The 27,589-nt window shown below is 40.9% G+C and overlaps 1 protein-coding gene across 3 annotated transcripts in view; it reads left to right on the plus strand.

Annotated features, from left to right (window-relative positions):
• LOC121270754 (mitogen-activated protein kinase 8) overlaps positions 1-27,589 on the plus strand; it is a 94,245-nt gene that overhangs the window by 55,025 nt on the left and 11,631 nt on the right. For all 3 annotated transcript variants that reach the window (XM_041176148.1, XM_041176150.1, XM_041176149.1), the window contains exons 2-11: positions 145-322; positions 3,211-3,340; positions 7,296-7,354; positions 7,592-7,730; positions 12,581-12,746; positions 15,093-15,164; positions 17,057-17,239; positions 18,952-19,076; positions 25,189-25,252; positions 26,606-26,683. In XM_041176148.1, the coding sequence (XP_041032082.1) occupies positions 201-322; positions 3,211-3,340; positions 7,296-7,354; positions 7,592-7,730; positions 12,581-12,746; positions 15,093-15,164; positions 17,057-17,239; positions 18,952-19,076; positions 25,189-25,252; positions 26,606-26,683 (1,138 nt within the window). In that variant the 5' untranslated portion in view covers positions 145-200. The remainder of the gene's footprint in view (positions 1-144; positions 323-3,210; positions 3,341-7,295; positions 7,355-7,591; positions 7,731-12,580; positions 12,747-15,092; positions 15,165-17,056; positions 17,240-18,951; positions 19,077-25,188; positions 25,253-26,605; positions 26,684-27,589) is intronic.

The following is a 27,589-nucleotide window of genomic DNA, read 5'->3' on the forward strand; positions in this document are numbered from 1 at the left end:
TGTTGGGTACTGATTATTCTAAACTTGCCTTTGGATTCACAGGAGGCCCATATCAAGTGTGATATCTGATCAATTTATATTATTTTCATCACTTTAAAGTATTTCCTTACACCATTTTGAGCTTTTTTGTTTTAATCCCTGCAGATTGTGGAAGGAAGCAGCTATATGTGAATGCATATTGTCAAACCAATTCAGACACCATGAATAGAAACAAACGCGACATCCAGTTCTACAGTGTAGAGGTTGGGGATTCAACCTTCACTGTCCTGAAGCGCTATCAGAATTTGAAGCCCATCGGCTCGGGAGCACAGGGGATTGTATGGTGAGTTAGCAATTTTGACAGCTGTGTTCAATCACAGCAAGGCAAGAATAGATGCACTCTAGACAGTGCTGCTCTATTGTTTAATGCAGATCTGTATTCCCACTTGTTTTCTGAATGGGGTTATGCTCTTCCTCTTCATTCGTTCCTTTTTTTTTAAGTGAACGATACTTCGCTCCTGAAATGCTCTTCACCCAATAGCAAAATGTAGGAAATAGCTTAGAAATGATGCAGCCAACGTTGAAAGTGGCTACATTAGATAAAGCTGATCTCTAGACAACGCAACACTGATTATACAGATTAAGTTTCACATACACACAATATAGAACTGGTGCACAGAGCAAGCAAGCAGCAATTAGCTTAATTGAACAGAGCCAAGCCAGCTGAAAGCAAGGCCCCCCAGTGGTGGGGCGATTAAAATCAGAGATGTAGAAGAGGCCAGAGGTCTCAAAAGCTTGTTAGTCTGGAAGAGGTAACAGAGATGGGGTGGGGTGAGTCCTTGAAGGGACCAAAGATCAGAATTTTAACATTTGAGGTGTTGTCAGGTGGGCAACCAGCGAAGGTAGGTAAACATAGGCGACTCGTGAATAAAATTTGGCATGAGGTAAGATATGGACAACAGAATTTTGGAAGAGCATAGATTTATGTAGGAATTTGGGAAGCTGAGCAGGTGAGTATTGGAATAGTCAATCTATTAGGTGATAAAGACTGGATGAGGGTGCCAGCAGCAGATGAGTCAAGACAGGGTCGTAGTTGAATGAGATTGAAAGGAATAGTGCAGATATGTGGTCAGAAATTCATCCTGGAATCAATGCCAAGGGTGGGAATTGTCTTGCTCAGCTTAAGACAGTTGCCAGAGATAGAAATGGTGGGAAGGGAATGGAGTTTGGGGCAAAGACCGAACCCAATGGTGATAATCGGGTAGAAAAAGACTACCAACAGGACTGTGTTTTGGAAGTAGTCCTGTGATAGCAGCATTCACACAAGACCACCATGTCCATGTGCCATTCTCCCCAATTACTTTTTTTTTGCTGTTGCTTGAATCAAAGCAAAGAACAGCAGTTACTATTGCCAAGAGGGAGAAAATCTAGCACCATGCTTTTCCTGTTGATTAAAGATGCAGCAGAAACTTGAGACTCTGAAAAAATGTGGGTTGCTGATGTTGGATCATTTATGTTGAAGCAGCCATTGATGAACGGGGTAAGGTGTCTGCCTTCGGTAACATTACATTGTGCTTAAATATGTTTTAACATCAATGAAATTTTCTCCTTGAAATTGAAGTGGCATTCTGGGGTTGTAAAAGGCTCGGGAGGAATTTCAATAACGGAGAGTTGGAGAATATCTCAAGCTACAGGAAAATAACTCAAAAGGCTGGTATCAGTCTTCTGAAGTCCTTAAGTAAATTGCTTCATTGTAAACATTCTGCATTTAATGTTAAAAAATTTCTAGAAAGATTGGCACATTACAGTGTCATGAAACAGTAAATTTGTTTGGCAACATTCCGTATTGGCTTAACCCTAACTATATATCAATGAGCATGATTTCTGGCAGTAGCTTAAAAAAATCAAATTCATCTCATGATCAGAGCAAGTTTTCATAGTTTTTAGCCAAGCTGCTTACAAGTTGCCCTACATAAGGTCTTGGGTGTAGAAGTACAATGAGTATTTCATGGCAAGCACACTCTAGTGGTGTAGCAAATTGAAAAAATAATTAGTTTTTGCCCAAGATTAATTTGCTATTGCAGATTTTTTCAACCAACTGCTTTACAAAAATATCAGTTCACAGCAGAAAGCTTCCATAACACTAAACCCACATCTACCACCTGAAATTTGTGACTGTATACCACATGCCAGGCAATTACCCTTTAGTGGAATTTTCCCACACAGGATATGCACACTCTGAAAGACTGGAAGCACCATGGAGTTAGGCCAGAATATTCAGTCCAAAATAACAATTTACTTGCAGGGAATATGATTAAACAAACAGCATAATCAGCAATAAGATGCTTAAATTGCAAAATTATACCTAAAAGAACAAATAATCATTTTTCAGAATCATTTAACTGAGCTTGGATGACTAATTTAGACATGTCAGCTCCATAGATCCTTTTCCATTACCACAAGGTGAAAACAAGCAAGCACACAGGGATATCTATCTGGATGAACTCCTGAGAAGCTGAATCCCTACTAAATTATTCCTGGTATCCAAATGTTGTTGATTTCTACAATTCAGATGGGTAAGATTTAAATAGCATGCTGGCTATTTATCCGAGCATAGTCCGAAACCAAAAAAACCTATTGCAAGATCATCTGGTGAGTGATTCCTTTGAAGAGAAAGAACAGCGGTTTCAGATGCATATATTATTCTTCCAAACCACATCATTGAGCTAAACAAGTTTGATCTGATTTATTTATGATTCAACAATGTCAAGACCAAAGGGCCATTTCCCTTTGAAAGCAGTTTCTGTGTTCAGATGGTATTCCTGTGTGGTTTCTCCTCCTACACGCAAATAAACTATTTTAAGAATACAGCTAACTTAAATCTAGCACATGTTGCTATATTTTGGTTTTTTAAGAGTTTCTGTGATGAAGATACAGTGCAGCAATGCTGATAACTGAGTTCTGATATATCATTGTGTGGTGCTGTGTATGATCAGGAAAGTTGTAATTGAAGAACTGTTTGAAACTGTAGAAGGCTTCAGGTTACAACAACCAATTTTGTTCTCTTCATTGTGCAGTCGTTATTTGGCACTCTTTTATGCATCAGCATACCACCATAACGTTCAGGGTTGGTACATGCATTGTTTGAAAACTTTATGACTTGAATATATTTCTGTGTGTTGTCATTTCTGATGCAGCCTTCCTTGGGCATCTTTTTATTCCCTATTACAGTGCAGCCTATGATGCGATTCTGGACAGGAATGTAGCCATCAAGAAACTTAGCCGACCATTTCAAAACCAGACTCATGCAAAAAGGGCTTACAGAGAATTAGTCCTCATGAAGTGTGTCAACCATAAAAATGTAAGCAGCCCTGATATATATTCCTTTATCCTGCAAAACCACTTCAAACTTGTTACGCAATGAGTCCTGCTATTAGAACCCCTCTCTCTACAAAAAAGAAGCTTATGACTAACTTGAATATGCTTTGCTTTATTTCCTTATTTCTTGAATATTATTCACCACAGTTCTTTGACCACGCAAATGGAAGGTGATCTAACATGAATTGATCTTAATTCATAGACACATAGGACTTAGGAGCAGGACTAGGCCATTCAGCCCTTCAAGCTACTCCACCATTCGACAAGGTCATGGCTGACCTGGATGTGGTCTCAACTACACTTTCCTGTCTGCCTCGCATAACCATTGACTCCCTTGTCAATCAAAAACCTACTTAACTAAGATATTCAGGGTGCTTAAGCTGACTAGAGGCTAATTCACTAACTACAGTTCCTTCCCAATAATGTCATCAAGTTATTGTTTGACTTAAACGTTTGCCAAAGTCTTATCTTGATTTTTGTCTATAAATTGCTTTCCTTTTTTAAAAAGAAAGACGGCCGCCTTTAACATCTACAAAATTGATGAACTGATTTGGAAATAAAGCTTTTGCAAGATTTTTCCCACCAGTCTTGCTTATTCATAGTAACATCTACACTTTGGGTGTAAGCAAGTGGCTAGTATACTCCTGTATGGACTTCCATCTGCTGCTAATCAATTCAGCAAAACAATTTCAGGACAAATCTACTTATTGTGTTGTACCTTTATTGCAAGTTAACCTTTTACATCATGTCACAAAAAGCTTAGTAGTGTAGAAAGCCTAGAGGAGTATAGAAAGTGCACGGGTGAAATATAAAAAGGAATTGGGAAAACAGAGTGGAAAGGAAAAAATATTGGCAGGTAAAATCAAAGAAAATTCAAAGGTGTTTTACCAATATTTCAGAGCAAGAGAATAATGAAGGAAAGCATAGGATCTGTCAGAGCTGTGCATGGTAACCTGCGTAAGGATAATTTCCACCCCCCCCCCACCCCCACCCCCCACCCCCCCCCCCATGAGTGAATCAGTTGTGTTTTTACAACAATTCAATAGATTCCGATGCCAATTTTATTTCCAATTTTCATTTTAATCAGATTTTAAATTCCCAAATTGCCATGGTGGGATTTGAGCTCCTATTTTATTGATTATTAGTCCAGTAACAAATGCGACTGTACCCACATCCTGTCCTCATGCTGCATTGCAACTTTCCCTCGACAGAGCAGAGGCATCACTGGGTCACTGTATTTAGCCGACGCCCAGGAAAACTGTCTGAGATCGGGTTGGAGCAGCAGTTCTCTCTTGATGCACTTCCAGTGGAAGGAGGAATATCCAGACCTATAAGTCATTTTGGATTCAATGTTTTTTTAAAATTAAATGTTTCCTCTCACCCAGTATTTGAATGCTGTACAATCAATTGTTTGTATTCAAAAGATTTTGAGGAAAAACACAAGCTTTGGAATCAATATTTTATGTTTAAAAGTTATATATTTTTAAACCCAGTACTGGAAACTTGTAACATTCTACAAAGTAAAATTAAGTCAACAGAAATAAATGCAGGAAGTGGCATTCCTTAATTAGTATCCTTAAGTTTAGGTTTGAGGTCTAATCACAATTAACAAAAAGACTAAAGGCAGGATTTCCCGGTCGGCGTGTGGGGGTGGGACCCACACGCTGATGCATAAAATTATGCGGGATGACGTTGGGCGGAACTCAATTTTCAGGTTGGCGGGAGCGCAGCCGAATCAGCTGTGCGCCCACCAACCTATCAACGGCCATTTAAAAAGTAATTGAACTCGTTAAAGGACCTGTCCATCCAACCTTAACGTTGGCAGGCAGGCTGGGAGCCCTGGCGGGCTTCAGAAAAAGCATGAAACCTCATCCATGGGCGGGGTGAGGTTTCATGTAGCTTTTTAAAAATTTAATAAAAGTTTAATTAAAAATGATGGATATGTCCCAACTCATGTGACAGTGTCATGTGAGGGGACGTGTCGGGGAAATGTTATTTTTCTATTTTTAACATTTTTGAATTTGGCGTCAATCTCCCTGAGGCAGCACTTAGCCTCAGGGAGATGAGTGCGCTCATTCGCGTGCATGCGCAAAAGAGCACAGTCTCGGCTTGTGGAGTACCCCCCCACCCGCACAGGGCGCGCATAGCACTTCCTGGCGGAAGTAACGTTGGGTGGGCCTTAATTGGCCCGCCCACGTAAAATGGCAGCGCGCCCTGCTCTGAAATATTGGTAAAACACCTTTGAATTTTCTTTGATTTTACCTGCCAATATTTTTTCCTTTCCACTCTGTTTTCCCAATTCCTTTTTATATTTCACCCGTGCACTTTCTATACTCCTCTATACGCGCCCGCTTCTGAACCTCCTGCCCCCCAAGGGGGGGGAAATTCTGCCCTAAGATTCAGTTTGGATTCAGTCTTGAAGAAGCTTCTTTGCTGTGCCTGAAAAAATTGAGAACCGTTGTCAAAAATCTCATATCCGATATCCTGGAGTGATGTATGTAAATGCACAATTCCATCTACCTGTCGGTTTCACACATGAAAAATGAGCCATAAAATGTTAGTTTTGATTTTCAGTTTCTCCTGCAAGAGATTTATTCATCAGTGCTGAAGATGAATGAGAAAATACTGAACACAAACAAACCTCTGTTGATTTATATGAGAGTGTTCAAAATAAAACTGGAAATCAGGGACCTTCCCTTATTTTCAGAGTCTGACATAGTTATGAACAGCTAAGAGAAATCCATTTCTAACCTGCATCCCAGTGGTATAAAGCCAGATGTTTAACATGTAAATATTTTGCTTTTTCACTGATCATCTAAAATGTCATCAAGTGTGCAATACAGATTACTTCCTTCTACAACTCACTCTGAAAGCGCATGCTCTTTCCTGTGTTTGGTTTAGTGGGGTGTCTGTAGCTATTCTGTACCTCACCCAAATAACCATCATTAAGTGTGAGAGTGGATCATGATGCCAAACAGAATATTCAACTGTGGGGCCGTCACTACTGGGCCCGATTCTGTTCTTGCTTGATATTTATGTTTATGGGTTTTCTGGCAGAGGTCATAGGTTGTGTTTAGGCGAAAGAGCTCTTGACTTTCTTTTCACTTCTCTACTTGGGAAAGCTGAGGCCTGGGTGCTATCTTAGCTGACCATAGCTAAATTGGTATAGACCAGGAACCAAACATGAGACCGCCATATCTGTATGTTTTAGCACTGCAGCAAGCATCTTTCCTCCCACAAGGTCAGTAATCACCATTTAAAAAAATTTCCTTGAGGTTTGGAAATACTGGAACAGCAAAATATTAGATCGCCAGCCCACTGTAATAAAAACATAATAGAAGCAACAGATCAGAAGCAAATAATTTTTTTCATGTCCTGTATGCATACTCCCTCAGGCTTTTGAAATAAATTTACATCAGCTGTTATTAATCACCTTTAAAACGGCTTGAAAAGACATTCTGTAGGTTGCACAAAGCCCATTGGTTTTTACCAGATTAAAGTCCTCTCTGTCCCATGATCTTAAAGCTTTTTGGCACAAAGCCTAAATTAGCTTTGGTAATCAAAAGGGACCACTGTGAAATTATTCCTGTTCAAATAAAAATACAGTATAGCAAACAGCTTGTTTTGCCTGTCTATGCTCCCTCTCCTTTCTTACTTGCATATGGCTGAATTTTGTTATACAGTGTGGTTCTCCATCTTCCTCAGCTGCCTTGATTGGAATTAATTTTTTCAACTAATTAGTGTTTAATTTGAGAGGTGCAAATGCTTTTTATGTAATATTTCCTGCTTGCCAGTTTTGTTAATGACTATTAGCAATTAAATTTGAATGCCTTCAGCAATGAAATTTAATAACACTATTCCATGAACAGCGGTAGACTTTGAATTATCATATACTAAATGTTTGTTTCATTAACTATACAATATTCAATTTCTTTCAGATAATTGGTTTGCTGAATGTATTTACCCCACAAAAATCACTTGAGGAATTTCAGGATGTGTAAGTATTTTGTTTACCATTGCGGTATAAAGAAGGGAAACTTATATGGCATCCTTTCTGAAATGCCCTCAGCATTTAATATTCGATGACCTTTGTTTTTTCGCAGTACAGCTATGGTTATGTAGGTGACAATAGTACAGTGTTAAATGAAACAAAATATTCAAGTTTCTGATGTATCCTTATTTTCATGCATCACATATTGTGTTTTTTTTCTCTTGAATGACTTCTTGCTGACAGCTACATAGTGATGGAGCTCATGGATGCCAATCTCTGTCAGGTGATTCAGATGGAACTGGACCACGAACGAATGTCTTATCTACTCTATCAGATGCTGTGTGGCATCAAGCACCTTCATTCAGCTGGCATTATACACCGGGTCAGTCATGTCTAATGTTAAATGAGACTTCTGAATTTTGTATTTGGCTAAATCTAGGTTTAGCTAGCTAAGGTCACCCGAAAACCAGCTCTTGGCAAAATAACTTGCGCTGCATTGATATTTTGGATAGTATTTTGCTTTGGTGCACTGTGTTATGAAGGCACATCTTTAAGATGCAGGTTTGCATTTATTTTTCCACATAAATTCTTTTCCCTAAGACTGATGGAGGGAGGCAGAATCCCTCCCCACAGAGTGGGAGGGATGGAAGAATTATTTGTCAATTAGAGACAACTCTTGTGCTGTGCTTAGTTGTCAGTAATATTACAAGAGCTCTAGGAACAAGTCACCGCTGCACTCCAAATAAGAGAATTGTTCCAGAAAATGTAGAGCTGAAGGGAAGGTGAAAAGAAAGAAGTGATTTTTTTTTTTATAGAAACAAATTACTTATCCAAAGCAATTTCTTATTATTTGGAACTGATTTACTGTTTGTTTTTTTTCTTCCTCTTCACTGGTATATATTGGATTAATGTATTTGTATCAACAGCAGTGCCCTTATTTTTAAGGTGGGAGGGGGGGAAGGTCATGGTTTTTGCTTGTTACGGGATTGTTGAAATTCAGACCTGCAATAATAAATTGGCTCCTGATCTCAGCTTTTTCTTGCAAGACAACATCTTTAGTGTGCAGAAGCTGAAATGAAGGGTGGCGGAGAGGTTTTAGTTGCCCATTGCATCATGGGCCAGACTGATTTCCAGTCATGGAGGACGCAGGCATCGAAACAACTTAAAATGCCATGGTCATCTTTGCCTTAGAAATTGTTAAAATGAGCTTCCTGTGCAGATTGTGTATCTGTGGAATGAGGTGTTATAGGTTGTGATCGTTTTAATTGTAACACCACATGATTAATTTGACCTTGAACTTGATCTCCCCATTTCCAAGTGAAATAGTTTGAAGGTTGATAGCAGGCAGTTTGAAATACAGGATGTTAAAAAAAAAAGTACAATTTTTTTGTTGCTGGGATCATTTTGCAGGAGCCGGCAGCATTGGCAGGTTCTCTGATTAAAATCAGTAAGTTTCTCAGCAAGGCAGATCTTTTTGTACTGCATATGTTCAAATTTCAGTTCTAAAGTAGGAAGGTGGACTAGTGCGTGCATTTGTTTGAAGCACAATCTTTGCTTTATCCCACACGGACTCCCATATCCTGCCTGCAGAGCAATGTAGCTTAGGTCTGACAGCTGCTTGAAGTACAATTAATGCCTGTTCATAGCCTTTCCGAGGTCTGCTCACTGCTATTTGGTTGAAGTACACTGCAGTAATAACTGAAAGGAAACTTGAGATTTGCTGATAATATTGAAAAATAGCCTGGAGCACTCTTTTTTTGGATAAAGCAGGTTGATGGTAGATGAACTGGGCAGTTCTGTTGAAAAAAACTCAACGCTTTAAGGCATTATATATTGTCAAAGCATTCAGAGTGCTTTAAGTCAATTTTACCTTTGCAGTTACTTCACAAACCCTGAGGTTTTTGGTTTTTGGGGAGCAGAGGCGCTTCTTTGTTTTGCACTGTGCAATGTAAAAATCTATTTCACCCACAGTTGTTAAAGGACATGTCAGCTACTGGAGGCTGCCATTCTCTTGACAATTGGAAAGGAGATTGAGATTCTTCTGTTTTAACTGAGCAATGGCATTGCATGGTGTGTTTGTGTTACTCATTCTCCATGGAACAGCAGAGTACAGACTCAGCTACTGAACTATTACATGCAGCGGTAGCTCACCAAGTGAATGATGACATATTATCTGAGATACATTCTGCTTTGGACAGCTGATTTTACACTGGCTGCTGCAGAACTTGATCTTGCTTAAATCCCCCAAAGGGGAGCAGGAATTGAAAACTGAAATTTTCATTTTTACTTGTTTCTTCAGGAAAGTTTCAGCTGTGTCCTTGCACTACTTTTGATCCCAACTCCGCTGTAGTCAAAGGTCTATCATTCAGCCATGAAAACCCCAGCTCCTGAGGGTTTCACTTCAGCTTCAGCTTGGAGGTTGCTGGAATGAATCTCTGTGCATCAACCTGGGAGTCATACAACAGGAACCACTGCACTGTGATGCCAAACTACACTTCAGTCTTTACTCCCATATCCAACATACGGTATTCAAAGCCCATGGTTAAAATTAAAGTTTAGCCTAGTCCTAATGAATGTGGTTCCCAAGATTCCATTACCTTTGGCAAACTGATTTTTGAAATGAAACATCTTATTAATGCACAACTTTATTCTTTAATACATCAATGCAATTGATATTTCACATGTTGAAGACCAAGAGTGTTGAGATGGGTGAACTTGTCTGCCTCTTTTAGTTGCCCCTCTTCCTCCACTACTCCCCAAGGATGTGCTGGACTGTTACCTGTGTTTGTTGTTAATCCTTGCATTATTCCTGCCCAGTTATTTACTGCATTAGGAAGATGTCAAGTTTTTTATAAATATCATTAGTCCAACTCCTGGCACCGTCTGCAGCAACTGGTCCATTTGAGTATGAATTAAATGTTGCGTTAAGGTACTCTAGCTGACTTGAGTAAAACTAACATTTTTCCTACAACCTTTTCTGAATGCCTCAGTAAGTGTTTGCTGTACCCCTATCATTGTGGTTGCAGCATGTTTTTTGCATTTTTAAAAATAAAAGCTGATGCAACTATTTCTTTGACGTCTTACCTGAAAGAGTGGAGCTTAAAGGTTCCTGAACAGACGAGCCTAGACGTTTCATTATAGCAAAAGGGTTCATTAAGGCAGTGTCCTTGGAAGCACTGAATGCTGAACGGTGCCAGAATATTAGTGGATGATAGTGGAATATAGTCTTTATCTGTTGATCCCAAATTCCTTCGTTTCTGGGAATGCACCATTTGGAAGGAGAGCTCCCCTTTACTTAATTCCATATGATGTAGTTATTTAATAAGCCCCACCTGAGAAAGGAAGCATTTTAAAACAGCATTGGAGGCACTTTGGGCCAGTCCTCAGGTCAAAAAGGGAATGCAGCTTAGATTTCCTTCCCTGGTTGTTATCTGCTGGTCCCTGGTTGTTATCTGCTGGTCCCTGGTGTAAAAGGTTATAACCAGGATGCAATAGGCTGTGCCGCATCTGCAATCAACAACATTCACTTTCTAGACTTAGATGGAGGATCACTTGGTAGAGGTACCAACTGGTTGCTGGATCAATAGCTGCTATTTTCAGGAAGGATGGGAAAATGAAGGAGAAAGTTTTGGGGACGGCTTATATATTCTTCATAACGACTGATTGAACCGAACATGTTGATCTAGCCTGTGAGTTCTATTTCTCTTTTTCTTTTTTTAACCATTTTTCTCCCATCCTCAGATGTGGAGCCCGATAGGCGGAGGCTGCCCTCAGGGACCCTAACAATATGGCCATTATTAAAATGTGAACCTCTTCCATGTGTAGGATCTGTGTTATAGCTGAACCTGATCCTGTCTACTCTGGCACTCTATGGCAGATAAGTTAACTTATCACAGACCAAGGTCTGAACTTGGGTCCCTTCATGATCTCTACGGGCCAATGATGGTCTATCCATAGAATCTACGACACAGGAAGGGGCCATTTGGTGAAACTGGGCTATGTTGGCGTTTATATTCCACACAAACCTCTTCCCAGTAATTATTTCTTCCCACCCTACCCCTGTATCCCTCCATTCAGACTCTTCAGGGAGTTCATGAGGTAACTCGTCCACTTCTCTGATAAAACCTGTGTTGCAGAAGGAGAAATAAAACACAACATGCAGGCTTCAGCAGTATGTCTTGTTCAATCAGTCCTTGCGATTGTTTAGGCTGTTCCATGCACTTTCCCTTCCTTCCTGATGTATTTGCTTTTTCTCAGGTGGAGAAGGAACTAATTACAATGCAACTCAGAGCTTACTCAGATCCTCCCCACTGAGATAATAAATCGTCTGTGTCTTGTAAATTAAATTCTAGCGTTTGGACAGCATTGATAAGAAAACGTGATTCAGCTTTGGTTAATATTAAAGAAAATTATTAGTTGTATGAGTTTTATATTTTTCCCAGTCAAGGACAGAATTAATGCACAGCGACAGGACACATGCAACATCCACTTGGAATCAATTGCTGCCTGTGAGAAAAGTTAATTGATGAGCAATTCAGTAAACATACAAGCAGTACAACAAAGGAGAGCAATTCCTATGAAGCAGAAATTATTAGAATGCTTAAAAACAAGGAACAATCTTTGCTGCGTTCAGCGTCAAGTGGATTTAGATGTGCAGCAATGTGAATGTAGTAGTATCATTCCAGAGTTAGGTCTTCAATCTTGACCCCAAGAGTACTACTATAGTCCGGAGATGTGAGATCACCCCCCCCAGTAGGTCGCCTTCTCACTGCTTGAGTTTCTGATTGGATGCAGCACAACTGGAAGCGAGGCTTTATGGATCGTTTGGGAACTTTCTGAACCAAAATTTACTTCCTAATGTTAGCCGGGAGCCCACAGTCCTGACCTTGAAGTTTAACAGAATGGTGAGCTGAGTTCTGCATCTGTGTATTTGCATGCATTCACAGAGCATCTATATTGCTAAGCAGGGAGTGACTTGCAACCAGCAGTGGAACTCTGATCTGGCTACATATCACGATCAATAAGTACCACCTGATATCTACCTTCTTTTGTATCTGTTAGCCAAACCCCATTATCCTGTGCCTATACTATATAGTGTTTATCTTTTATTAGCTTCTACCATTCGTTCTGTGTTTTCAATTCCTATGCTCGCTTGTACCTTGCTGTTAAGAATGGGCTAGAATTTTTGCCCCCACAACCAAATAAAAACTTGATTTTGTTTCTAACTTTTAGGACCTGAAGCCAAGTAACATAGTAGTGAAAGCAGACTGCACGCTGAAGATCTTAGATTTTGGACTAGCAAGAACAGCAGGAACTAGTTTCCTGATGACGCCTTATGTGGTTACACGATACTATCGTGCTCCAGAGGTCATTCTAGGAATGGGATATAAAGAAAATGGTTAGTGTATACTAAAGTATGTGCATAAATAGAGGGATAGAAGACAAGCTTGTTTCTTTGGATCCAATGAGTTGGTATTTTCCTCATTCTTTTGACTCATTTCTGGATAAAATTACTGCAATAACATTTGCCTGTAAATTCAAAAGAAGGGTTTTAATCTCATTCAGCCTTTCCATCTGTGTTCTTATTTTGAAAAATTCCCATTATTAAATAAATCTACATTAGAAATTAATGAGTAGATGAAGGCAAATTGTTGATGTATCCTGCAGTGTTTGGAGAAGGAGTGTTTGGTCATCTGACACACTGACTTGCTGCAAGATTATTCTAGTTGCTAAGATTCTGTGGGAGCTGTGAATTGGTTCCAAACTTCAGTAAAAGTTATTTACATTTCTCTCTAGTTTAAGAAACCCTTAATTGAATTGTGTAACTAAATAAAATTTCCGTAGGAAGGAACTTGGTCTGTAACCAAGGAATTATATAAGCCTGTTTCATTTTTGTAGGTTTAATTTTGAATGTATCCATGTTTAGACTCCTTTGCCCTATTTCATCCAACACAGACTGGGGTAAAACAGCAACTACTTAAAGCTGGAGCTTACAATGTTTTTTTAAGTTAAGAAATAGGCACTCTGTATTGTGCTGCCCTGGACAGCTCCATGTAGGCCCCCTTGTTAGTGACGATGTTTTGTTCATATAGAGACAGGCGTGGGGTTGCTAGGTATGTGAACCTTTCACCTCTGTGTCCTGAGCTAAAATTTGTTCCAGATTAACACAGTAAAATCTAGAAACGCATGTTTGGGACCAGCTCATTTGAAATATGGAAGTGAAAAAGTCAGCAGCAGCAGCAGCTAAACAGATTCCACATGTCTGCTCCTTAAAAGTGAAGGAGATTAACATCAGCATTCTGTTCAAAAGTGCATTTTAACATACTAGTTCCATCAATTGCATCTTAAGTACATGAGTTACTTTATAGTCTGCAGTTTATATGCAGAAAATTTCAGAAATCAGCATCAACAGAAACTGCTTGCTGATAGCTAACTGATATTCCCGCTATGCTACATTTTGTTAATATGCTGTTCCTGTGCTAAAATATATTTCGTGAAATTCTTGGAAGTAATTTTCAGTAAATGCTGAAGAGGTTCTTAATCCTTAATTAAAATGGGTAGTAAAGGAAAGTCTGCCAGAGCATGTGGATTGAGGGATGCAGTATGTAAATTTAATGCCTATTTAATGGTAAGATTGAATTTGACATGCTGAGCATAGATGTGTTCTTTTTATTAATCCATCTGTATGTGCTACTGTACTCTAAATGTGCTCCATCACATAACGTCATGACAGAATTTTCTATAAGTTGCAAAGTTGATGGGGGTGGGAAGGTGGAGTTGAATTGGTGCTGCATTAACATCCAAATGATTTTCCAGCTGTGTGAATGTTTCTGGGTGTCCAGCACACTCAGTACATGTAAGACTTGTTATGTTATGATTATAAACAACTTTTATAAAACCTGCTTCAACAAAATAATTTTCCCTTCTCTTATGCTACAAACTTGTAAGTGGATTTATGGTCTGTTGGGTGCATAATGGGAGAAATGGTGCGTCACAAAATCCTCTTTCCAGGAAGGGACTGTATCCTTAATGCTGCCTGCAGTGTTTGTGGAAAGGAAACTTGCATTTTACCATTTGAAGACATAGCCCTTGACAATTGATTTTTTATTAACTTTTAAGAATCTCAAATTGCCCTCCCTTCCTTGATTTCAAATTATCCAGGTAGGAACTGTAGCAAATCTCTCTATAGGAGAGACTGCATCTGGCGATGGGACATACAGTCTCTGCTGGTTATTTTGACAATGTTTCCAAGTTTATATGTACTGAGCATCTATGCTAAATCTGTTGTGACCATATTCCTGTGGTCCTGCGTTGCTGGTGTGTTTGTGCCTGGCCCATACAGTTTCACAGAGTCTAATGAAAGAATGTTAGTGCTGCAATAAAGTGTTTTATTGCGAAATTCGTCGTTACTTTGTGACTTCTAGCCTTGAGGCTCCACTTGTTCATGGAAACCATTGCAGGTTACTGCTTTATGATCAATTTAAAAACATTCTCTCTTCACTGGTAAGAAATAGCTAATGACTGTGTGGAAGCAATCACAAGATTGACCTTTTTGAGCGGGATTTGAGTGAATCATTTTGTAATTCAAGATTGCTGTTCAAGCACCAGACACAAACAGCCCATGATCTCCAGCATTCTTCAAAATGTTTCAGTCATTATCATTGTCCTTGTGCGTCTGTTTTATCTTTTTTGTTTGAATCCGATTTCTGCATGTTAATTTCATGTCATTGCATTTTGTTTTCAGTTGATATCTGGTCAGTTGGGTGCATCATGGGCGAAATGATCAGAGGTGGTGTGTTGTTCCCTGGTACAGATCGTATCCTTCCCTTTTAACCTTGAGCGTAGTGTTCAAAAGTTCTGTTTAGTAGTCCAGAATCCCATGTGTTTGCAAGTCATTGTACTTGTTTCTTGCTTCCTGTGTTAGGATGTTGCATGGATGAAGCAGTTTTATAGCACATGAAGCCTGTTTAGAGCATTTTCTGATTTTCCTTGCATGTGTCATTAGTTCATCTTGCATTTCTGTCGATATAATGAGGTGATTTGAAATTCAGGTTTAGCATTGAAATTCCAGTACACGGTTTTACAGAATGATAGGACATGGGCCTGTGTTCCGGATCAACCTTTTGCCCAATGTTTGTTTGTATTCTGATCTCAGCTGCGTTATTGTGAGGCAATGCAAGTGGAGTCAAAGCCATTCCTCATGTTGCCCAAAAACGCCACATCAGTTGACCAATTATAGAGCATCTCTAAAAGATTTTGAGAGTGCAGGGCATATTCAAAAATTAGAATATTTCACTGTAAAATAAAATCAGGTTTAACTTGTTGGTATGTTGGTATCCAGCATCTTGTGAATTTTTATTGTCGCTCCTCATGTTGACCCCTCAGAAGACAATGGCTTCTTGCTGAGATGTAGTTTCATAGACACCAGTGCTTTGCCCAACATGAACTATTGACTGTACTGTAGGTCCAGGGTATCACAGACGGGAACATTTCTGTCTTTCATGGATATAACAACCAAAGATGATTAATCCATGATCTTCAAAACCAATTGTAGTAACCCTACAGCTACCCTGACTGAGATCATTCCTCCCTTCTACATGCACACACTCACTCCCTCCCACACACTTCCACACACACATAGCAAAGGTCAGTGAGTTCTGCACAAGCTGAGAATTGAACTTGAGACCCTTCTACTGTTACGTACTACTCATAATCTCACTGTGCCACCTGGGAACTTCTGTAGCTTGTGAATTTATTTCAGTTGGCACTTAATTTACTTGATACCAGCAGTTAAATGTGCATTGAATGTGTCTAAATGGGCTCCTCAAGCAGAAATTTATAAACCAGGAAACTGACATTTGTACTTAATCAGGATGACATGATAATATCAAATCGTGTTCTCAGATTAGCTGAAAAAATTGTTACGAATGTAGTTATATGTTTTACAAGTGTCGTAACTACGTTGGGCACTAAAATATTTATGGTCGGCATTAACATTTTACAATTTAAAGAGGCAGCCTCTGAATTTAAAGCGGCTGTATTGATATTAAACCTGCCCTGTTTCATTATTTCACATTGTATTCCACTGCATTGGATCTTCTTTCTTCTAAATTCATTCACCCTCCTGTGTTTGGTTCTTTAATCATGCCTGTGACTTGCCTGTTTTAAGCGCAGCTGTAATTTTCTTGGGATCTACACCAAAGCCATGTTTAAAGCTACAATGTTCCTTTTGTTGATTCATTGAAGTTTTGGTGGTGAACATCAAAATGTCCATTTCTGTATTCAGTGTACCACCTGGCTTGTAACTTTCCAAGGTGTTAACAGTAAACTTCAAATGATAAATGGGTGGAAATTTCCAGCTTGTTTGTGTAGCTGCTTAAAATGTCACTGCAGCATTCAATCTGGTTTGAAGTGAGGTGATATCTAAAGTTCCAGTAATTGTGGCAATTTGCTTTTTATTCATCCATTTTAAGGGCCTTGGAAATTCTGGTCACAGGCAAGAAAAATGGACAGTGTCTATTAATTTTAGATAAGAGATATTTCATTCAATCCTGTGCTTCAACAGTTTAATATTATGGTTTCAAGTGTGTATTTTAGAGTTCTGCATAGGCAAGTAGCTCCAAAATGACAATGCTGAAGTTGCTGAAACAGCTCGGCTGTTTTCTGTCTACCTCGTCTGCAGTATTTTTCTCAGCTACCTAACTCTAGATATTGATCAATGGAACAAAGTGATTGAACAATTAGGAACGCCAGCCTCTGAGTTCATGAAGAAGTTGCAGCCTACAGTTAGGACTTACGTTGAGAACAGACCCAAGTATACGGGCTACAGTTTTGAGAAACTCTTCCCAGACGTCCTTTTTCCTGCCGACTCTGAGCACAATAAACTGAAAGGTAACGGAACTAAACATTCTTTATACTTTTGGGACTATTTTTATATCTTTACATATTTACAATGCTATGCACCAAGGTAAAAGTACACTGTTTGGAGAGAGTAGTTCTGCTATGGCTCATTTATCGGTCAACCCCAGTCGTCGTCGTCCCCCCCCCCACCCCCAACCACCACCACCACCACCACTACCACGTGTTCAACAGCCAAAGGACCAGGCTATTTGCTTTGACTGGCACTCCTCCTTGGCGTTAAAATCCTGTTTGTCCGATCTTGGCTGACAAATAGCCAAGCTCATGCAAGTGATGGCCAGTTTGTATAATGGCCTAGAATTAAAATGTAGATTACTTTCAAGTTGAACATTTTAATTATTGAGCTACTTGGTTGCTTCCACCAGCAACATCAGTGCCACTGCACCATATAACATTTCAGATATTGGGGCTGCTAAATTGGCATTGTTTGGTTGCCTTGCTTCTGTTATTTGCACCGATTAAACTTTCTGTATCCAATTTATTCTTGTGACGCTTGGGCCCTGTCGTTGATAAAGCATCAGATGAAATATCTTAAAAGTTGGGCTTTTGTTGATGATCTTAGCAGCAAGGTAAGCTCCTCAAATAGATTAATAAAAAACAAACTCTTTAATTTAGTAATTTATATCCAGCCTCAAAGAAAGACCATTGTGCATGGCAGCCCTTATTTAAATAGAACAGCTTGGCCTGAAGCAGCTACAGTTGCATCATCCAACTGATGCTGAGCAATTATAACATTTTGCAGCAGAGAAAGGGAGGCCTTTGAACCCATTATGCCTGTGTTGGCTCTTTAAAAGCCAATTCACTTGGTGCTGCTCTCCTGTTTTCAGCATGTGCAAAGTCCACGTGGCTGTTGTTTGAAGATGTATCGACTTAGCTTGTTGGCGGAAATTGTATATCTAATTTGGCGTCAGCCGTGGCTGAGTATCAGCACTTTCAGCTCTGTGTCAGAAAGCCATGCATTCAAGCTCCATCCCAGAGACTTGAGCACATAGTCTAGGCTCACACTCCATAAAGTCCTGCTGAACAAGGCTGGCAGTCTAATTTTTTTGGGATGAGATGTTGAACGCTTTCTTCCCTATCGGTTGGGCATAAAGAACCCGGTGGCGCTTTCTGAAGAGCAGTGACATTCCCCCTGGTGTGCTGGACAATATTCATCCCTCAATTGCTTTATTCCAAAAACTGACCTTTTATCTGATTTTGTGGACCTTGCTGTTTGCAAACTGGCTGCCATGTTCTCCCAAATTATAAAAGCCACTACGTTTCAAAAAGTGCTTCTTTGACAACTTCCTGAGGTAGCGGAAGGCACTGTATGAATGCAAGTTAATTTGTCCTTTTCATTGAAGAAATTAAGTTGCACACCACCACCTTCTCAGGGGCAACTAGGAATGGGCAATAAATGCTGGCCTAGCCAGCGACACCCACATCCCGTGAATAAATTTTTTTTAAAAATGACTTATTTGTCCAACCGCATGCATGAAACTAAAATGATTACTGTTCAGTGACAGAGGTGCATGTATTTGGGGATTCTCCTTTTATCCCTGGGCATCTGTCCAATTGATAGCTAGAAAAACAATTCCGTTCTGTAAGCCATTTAATGCTTATTTTAAGATGTATACTATGATTCTAGATATTCAGGTTTTTGATCTGTCCAATACTTAACTGGAAGTTTCCCTCCTGTGTTACAGCAAGCCAAGCTAGAGATTTGTTATGTAAAATGCTTGTAATAGATGCGTCAAAGAGGATTTCTGTGGACGATGCTCTGCAGCACCCTTACATTAACGTTTGGTATGACCCTGCTGAAGTAGAAGCTGTAAGTGTTTAATTTGTTTTTTTATGTATATTGGTCAATGTAAATGTGTAACCCATATTTGTACTAATTTTAAATTCATTTCAGAAATGTTAACCATAAAGTAATAAAGTAAAAGCCTTAACAAAAACAGAATTACCTGGAAAAACTCAGCAGGTCTGGCAGCATCAGCGGAGAAGAAAAGAGTTGACGTTTCGAGTCCTCATGACCCTTCGACAGAACTTGAGTGAGTCCAAGAAAGGGGTGAAATATAAGCTGGCTTAAGGTGTGTTGTGGGGGTGGGGGGGGGGGGTGGGGGGAGAGAGAGAAGTGGAGGGGTTGGTGTGGTTGTAGGGACAAACAAGCAATAATAGAAGCAGATCATCAAAAGATGTCACAAACAACAGAACAAAAGAACACATAGGTGTTAAGGTTGGTGATATTATCTAAATGAATGTGCTAATTAAGAATGGATGGTAGGGCACTCAAGATATAGCTCTAGTGGGGGTGGGGGGAGCATAAAAGATTTAAAAATATTTAAAAATAATGGAAATAGGTTGGAAAAGAAAAATCTATATAATTTATTGGAAAAAACAATGCCTGAACAATCCCCATCCACCACTATCCTCCGTCTGGCTGAACTTGTTCTCGCACTGAACAATTTCTCCTTTAACTCCTCTCACTTCCTCCAAATAAAAGGTGTGGCTATGGGTACCCGCATGGTCCCCAGCTATGCCTGTCTCTTTATGGGGTATGTGGAACATTCCTTGTTCCAGTCCTACTCCGGCCCCCTTCCACAACTCTTTCTCCGGTACATCGATGATTACTTCGGTGCTTCATGCTCTCGTCGGGACTTGGAAAAATTTATTAATTTTGCTTCCAATCTCCACCCCTCCATCATTTTCACGTGGTCCATCTCTGACACTTCCCTTCCTTTCCTTGACCTCTCTGTCTCAATCTCTGGTGATAGACTGTCCACCAATATCCATTACAAACCTACCGACTCCCACAGCTACCTCAACTACAGCTCCTCACACCCCGCTTCCTGTAAGGACTCCATCCCATTCTCTCAGTTCCTTCGCCTCCGTCGCATCTGTTCCGATGATGCTACATTCAAAAACAGTTCCTCTGATATGTCCTCCTTCTTCCTTAACCGAGGTTTTCCACCCACGGTCGTTGACAGGGCCCTCAACCGTGTCCGGCCCATCTCCCACGCATCCGCCCTCACGCCTTCTCCTCCCTCCCAGAAACATGATAGGGTCCCCCCTGTCCTCACTTATCACCCCACCAGCCTCTGCATTCAAAGGATCATCCTCCGCCATTTCCAGCATGATGCCACCACCAAACACATCTTCCCTTCACCCCCCTTATCGGCATTCCGTAGGGATCGCTCCCTCCGGGACGCCCTGGTCCACTCCTCCATCACCCCCTACTCCTCAACCCCCTCCTATGGCACCACCCCATGCCCACGCAAAAAATGCAATACCTGCCCCTTCACTTCCTCTCTCCTCACCGTCCAAGGGCCCAAACACTCCTTTCAAGTGAAGCAGCATTTCACTTGCATTTCCCCCAACTTAATCTACTGCATTCATTGCTCCCAATGTGGTCTCCTCTACATTGGAGAGACCAAACGTAAACTGGGCGACCGCTTTGCAGAACACCTGCGGTCTGTCCGCAAGAATGACCCAAAGCTCCCTGTCGCTTGCCATTTTAACACTCCACCCTGCTCTCTTGCCCAAATGTCTGTCCTTGGCTTGCTGCATTGTTCCAGTGAAGCCCAACGCAAACTGGAGGAGCAACACCTCATCTTCCGACTAGGCACTTTACAGCCTTCCGGACTGGATATTGAATTCAACAACTTTAGATCTTGAGCTACCTCCTCCATCCCCACCCCCTTTCTGTTTCCCCCTTCCTTTTGTTTTTTCCAATAAATTATATAGATTTTTCTTTTCCAACCTATTTCCATTATTTTTAAATATTTTTAAATCTTTTATGCTCCCCCCACCCCGACTAGAGCTATACCTTGAGTGCCCTACCATCCATTCTTAATTAGCACATTCGTTTAGATAATATCACCAACTTTAACTTTAACACCTATGTGTTCTTTTGTTCTGTTGTTTGTGACATCTTTTGATGATCTGCTTCTATTATTGCTTGTTTGTCCGTACAACCACACCAACCCCCTCCACTTCTCTCTCTCTCCCCCCACCCAAACCCCCCGTGCACCCCCCCCCCCCCCCCCCCCCCCCCCGCCAAAAAACACCTTAAACCAGCTTATATTTCACCCCTTTCTTGGACTCACTCAAGTTCTGTCGAAGGGTCATGAGGACTCGAAACATCAACTCTTTTCTTCTCCGCCGATGCTGCCAGACCTGCTGAGTTTTTCCAGGTAATTCTGTTTGTGTTTTGGATTTCCAGCATCCGCAGTTTTTTTGTTTTTATCTTTGTTTTTGTTTTTATCAAAGTAAAAGCCTTGTCAGCCTACAATTAAAAATATTTCTTTTTCTCTGGGTAGTAGAAATCAGATTGGATGCCAACTTAAGAATGTAAGACTAGGGTCAGGAGTTGGCCATATTGTACCTTGAGCCTGCTTGCCCATTCAATAAGATCATGGCTGATACATACCTCAACTCGACTTTTACATTCTGTACCCAGTTCCCCTGATTGCCACCCTGTACCTGGAGATCCTCTGATTGCCACCCTCTACCTGGGGATCATCTGATTGCCACCCTCTACCTGGGGATCATCTGATTGCCACCCTGTACCTGGGGATCTTCTGGTTGCCACCCTGTACCTGGGGATCTTCTGGTTGCCACCCTGTACCTGGGGATCTTCTGGTTGCCACCCTGTACCTGGGGATCTTCTGGTTGCCACCCTGTACCTGGGGATCTTCTGGTTGCCACCCTGTACCTGGGGATCTTCTGGTTGCCACCCTGTACCTGGGGATCTTCTGGTTGCCACCCTGTACCTGGGGATCTTCTGGTTGCCACCCTGTACCTGGGGATCTTCTGGTTGCCACCCTGTACCTGGGGATCTTCTGGTTGCCACCCTGTACCTGGGGATCTTCTGGTTGCCACCCTGTACCTGGGGATCTTCTGGTTGCCACCCTGTACCTGGGGATCTTCTGGTTGCCACCCTGTACCTGGGGATCTTCTGGTTGCCACCCTGTACCTGGGGATCTTCTGGTTGCCACCCTGTACCTGGGGATCTTCTGGTTGCCATCCTGTATCTGGGGATCACCTGATTGCCATCCTGTATCTGGGGATCACCTGATTGCCATCCTGTATCTGGGGATCACCTGATTGCCACCCTGTCCTCGGGGAGCCCCTGATTCCCTTTATGTCCAAAATTCTGTCCATCTCAAAATTGACCATCTTCGGTTGCTGCGCATCCGCAGCTCTGTGAGATAGATTTCTGTGTTGCTAAGCCACATATTAAACTCCTTCTAGTTGACATGGATCCCATGAGGTTTACAGCACTTGAAGGATGCATTTGGTGCACCAAGCTGCTGCCAGTACCTTCCACACATATATCCATTCCCTTTATCCTTTTCCCATGCCCTTTTACCACTTTCTATTAAAATATATGTATGTATTTCTCCTTGAAAAGTTATTCTGTATTCAACACTGCTCCTGTTAGGGCATTCCATGTTTTAACAATCCTTGGATAAAATTTGAAATCTCCCGAACTCTCCCCCTGTTCTAATGGTAGTGATCTTAAATTCCTTCCCTCTAATTACCAACTTACTGGCTGGTGGAAGTAGTTTTCTCAGTTCACTTTGCCAACACCTCAATATTTTGAACACCCCCATCAGACCTGTTAATCTCCTTTGCTCTACACTCTACTGAAAGGAGTCCCAGTTTCATGAGCCTCTCTTCCTAACTAGTCCTTTCCAAACTGCAGGAAGTACCAGAAAAGCCTAATTGTCTAACTTACAGTTTCTCTTTTCTTCTCCCCACTCTCCCTCCCCCACCACAACTCCCAAAAGGTAAATTCCTTATGTGCACCCCTTCATAGTTCATGCAATAACAAACAATCCTAAGTGATTTAAATTTGACTGCAAGGGCAGATCAAAACCACTCTGAATCCCTGCATAAATGTGTTTATTAAGCAGTATTTCTCCTGCTATATGTTGTATGCTGAGTCAGTTGCTCCTCTCCTGCTGTGGCGCAGTGTAAAATCAGGCTTTTTCATAGGGGGAAACATTAATTTCAACACAACTGGAATAGACAACCTTAAAATCCCTACCTGTCACCCAACCACCTTTACTTGTAGTAGCAAAGAATTTCTAACGCAGTGAGGGGCAAACTGCACAGCTGGAAGTGCACCTCCTATCGAATGATCAGTGTGACATTGGTGACGTGAAGAAGTTTATGACCTCATTGCAGGATGTGGAGTTACCTGAGACAGTGGGTAGGGGAACCTGCATGAATGGACAATGTGGTGAGCAGCATATTGCTTGTTCCGTGTGCTGCACCAAAGAGTGGCGGCAATTGGACATGCAGTCATTTTTTCCCCAAACCCAGGTTCCCATTATTATTTGGGGAGGCAGGACCTTTACAGGAGGGAAGAGAATCTGAAAGTTGTACTGAGCTGTTTTGTGCAGTGTTCCGCAGCTGATTGAAAAGCTGGAGCTCCATGATCAACTTGTCAACCATAACTTTCCCTTTACATTATCAGCTTGACCCACTTTTGCCTCCAAGTCTGAAGAGTTTAAATTAACGTGTCAATTATCTCATTGCTATTTGTGAAAAATTGCTGTATACCAATTAACTGCTGGGTCTGCTTAAACAATTCACTTCAAAAGTACTTCACTGGTTGTGAAACACCTTGAGACTTCCTGAAGGTATGAAGGCACTTTATAAATGCAAGTTCTTCCTCACTAGCAGAGCGGTATGTTTTTTGTGAATAGCTTATTGTTCCTGACCATTATTACAAATACTTAATTATTAGACTTGCCGTGAACAATGTCATGGGTGAACTAATCTTTTGGAAACCATTTTGATACAATAAGGAGAATTATTTTTTGGTCAATAAAACTTAGTTAAGTTTAGAGGGGCAAATGTGTTGAAGATTCTGTAGACAAATGTAAATGAATTGGGTTGGTGGGGGAGGAAATGGTATACTCTTCAAAGAATTAGCCTGTTTTTCCTGTAGATCAAAGTGTTGCTTATAGCTGTAAATGAAATGTTAGTTTTGCACATTATTTACAATCCCCTCCATTATTCTTGTGTTATAAAGTGTAGGGACAAGCTATCTCAAGTTTGGCTTTGCTATTAAATCTTCAATAGCAGCTAAAATCTAGGTTCAATCCGAGAGACTATTTAAGGCTGCCTGATCTCAGCAAAACCATTCGTAGCTGAGCCTACAGCAGTACCCCGGCAGTTAGGATTCTACCAGCACTTATTGAAATCAGGGAGTTGTGGCTCGCCACAATGCACATTGCCAAAGCAGAGCGAAACTTTTAAAAGGATTTTCTTACAAGTCTGCAAACACCTTTTTGCGTGTGATGCGTGTAAATGGAATCATACCACTCTCTGTTTTCCCCACCCCTCCACCCTTGTGTCTCCCCCTTCATGTCCCCAATCGCTTACCTTCCCCCCTCTTAAATTCAGATCAGCCATGATCTTATTGAATGGTGGAGCAGGCTTGAGAGGCCGTGTGGCCTGCTTCTGCCCCTGATTCCTCTGTTCGTATGATCTAATGAATGCACTGTGATATTGCTTTCTATCTCAACACCCAGAATGCTTGTCCCTTGGGCATGTTAATGCTATTAAAATCGAGCATTTTGGTTGCGGAAGGCATGTCATTCTATAAGAATAATGCCACACTCTATATTGGTTATGTGGCTGTAAGAATTAATTGTCCTGACATTTACCTTAACTACTATTGTGGCATAGTCTGTAAGTACTGTGCTGAATTATTGGCAATTATTTATAGACTTGTGAATGTTGCAGACTGTTCTGAGCTGCTGATTGACAGCTAATACATAACCTGCTTTCAGTTGATTGTTTCATGAAGCACTGAAAGGGAGCAGACCACAGTTAACAATGGGTTTGTCCTGGTGCTTGTGATTTTTGTGTGCTGGATGGATTAACAAGATTTGCCTAACAAGATTTCAATTTATCTTTTCCAGCCGCCACCCAAGATATATGACAAGCAGTTAGATGAGAGGGATCACACTATAGATGAGTGGAAAGGTAAAGAGATGTTCTCTGAAACCAGTGTCTTGTCTCTGCTGAATGTCGAGAATATCCATGACGTGAATTCCACTTGAATTTAAAATAAAATGTGTGCACAGTTGCCTTTAGAAAGGGGTAGCTGCTTTTTAATGGAGCTGCATAAACTAGCTTTCAAATGCTTGTTTCAGAGCAACTATGAGTCATTAACTACAATCGAAGACTAAGGAAAGCATAGGGGGAGTGCTAAGTGACCTCCATTTTTATAGTACACTTGGGTTAGAAGTTAGTCCCTTTTCAGACAAAATTTCGTTCTTGGTGTTGTTCTGAGCTCCTCGACTGGGATCTTTCTTCCTGCTGAGACTTCCTGGTACGTTAATTAGGCAGATCGAATCAGAGTGGCTTGATTGAAGGCCAAAGCAAAATGCTGGAAATCTGACGCAAAAGCAGAAAGCGTTGGAAATACTCAGTGGTCTGGCAGCACCTGCGCAGAGAGAAACTGGCTTAACGCCTCAGGATGATGACCTTTCGTCAGAACTCAAAAGATGAGAGAAAAGCAAGCACAGAGATGGAGAGATGGGAAAAGAGTATTGAATAGAAGAGAAGGTCCGTGATGCGGTGTGAAAAACAGAAGAGATTAAATGACAAAAGGGACGATGGTGAAAGGGAATAGTTTGTGGTAATGGGACAAGCATAGACACAAAAGATGTGTCTGACGGAAGAATAAACAGGAAAGCTGAATCGTTACCAACGGCTGTGGTCCACAAAAAAGCCCCCAGAACACAATGGGGCAGAGATTATTGTCTGAAATTGTCGAACTCAGCGTTGCATCCACAAGATTGTAATCAAAAAACGAGGTGCTATCCCTCGAGCTTACATTGAGCTTCTTTGGAGCAGTTTAGGGGGCAGGAAGTCAGAGTGGGAGTGGAGCAGAGATTTATAATGACAGGTGACTGGCACTTTGGGGTCACTCTGGGGAACTGAATGGAGGTGTTTTGCAGAGCAGTTATCCAATTTGTATTTAGCCTTCCCAAAGTAGCGGAGCCAACAGAACAATAACCTGTTCGGAGTGAGTGAACTGCCCTCAAAACACCCGTTACAGTTACAAATGCCTCAGTGCTCCAATTCTCCATGAAACTGTCTAGTAAGCAGCCCAGGGTTATGGATTTTTTTTCCATTTGGATTTTCACAGAAAAAGACTGATTCTAGTGAGCCTGCAATGTGGAATGAATAAAACTTGCCAACTTCTGGGCCTGGGTGCTTTCAGGATGAGAACCAAAACCATTCTCAATCCAATGAAGCTGTCTTAGCTTTTGCATTCCAGTGATTATATCACCCTAATATTTTAATAAGCCTGTTTTTTTTTCTCTGCAGAGTTGATATACAAGGAAGTGCTGGAGTGGGAAGAGAGAATGAAGAATGGTGTTATACGAGGACAGCCACCTTCTTTAGGTTAGTTATTGCAAGAATATTTTGCAACCAAACCTCAGGAAGACACATTAGTAATAGTAAGCATCTGTCAGTCATCTCCAGAGATCTGAGACAGATATTGAACTTTGCTGATATTGAAATTTTTTGATGACATAAAGATAGGTAAGTTGTGGACAGGACATAAGGAGGTTACAAAAAGGTATAGATAGGATAACTGGGCAGGTAAGGGTCTGACAAATGGAGTATAATGTGGGAAAATGTGACATTGTCCATTTTTGGTAGGAAGAATAAAAGAAAAGTGTATTACCTAAATGGTGAAGAGATTTCAGAGCTCTGAGATGCAGAGGGATCTGGGTGTCTTAGCGTCTGAATCACAAAGGCTAGTATGCAGGTACAGCAAGCAGTTAGGAAAGCTAATAGAATGTTATCGTTTATTGCGAGGGGAATTGAATACAAAAGTAGGGAGGTTATACTTAAGTCATACAGAGCACTAGTGAGGTCAAACCTAGAGTACTGGTATTGGTCGCCTTATTTAAGGAAGGATATAAAAGCATTAGAAGCAATTCAGAGAAGGTTTACTAGACTAATACCTGGAATGGGTGGGTTGTCTGATGAGGAAAGGTTGGAGAGGCTGGGCTTGTATCCACTGGAGTTTAGAAGAGTAAGAGGTGATTTGATTGAAACACATAAGATCCTGAGGGGTCTTGACAGGGTGGATGTGAAGAGGATGTTTCCTCTTATGGAAGCATCTAGAACTGGGGGTCACTGTTTAAAAATAAGGGGTTGCTCATTTAAAACAGAGATGAGGTGAAATTCTTTCTCTGAGGGTCGTGAGTCTTTGGAACTCTGTTGCTGAAAAGGTGGTGGAAGCAGAGTCTTTGAATATTTTTAAGGCAGAGATGGATGGATTCTTGGTAAGCAGGGGGG

Source organism: Carcharodon carcharias, chromosome 28, assembly GCF_017639515.1.
Source record: "Carcharodon carcharias isolate sCarCar2 chromosome 28, sCarCar2.pri, whole genome shotgun sequence".
Lineage (NCBI taxonomy): Eukaryota > Metazoa > Chordata > Chondrichthyes > Lamniformes > Lamnidae > Carcharodon > Carcharodon carcharias.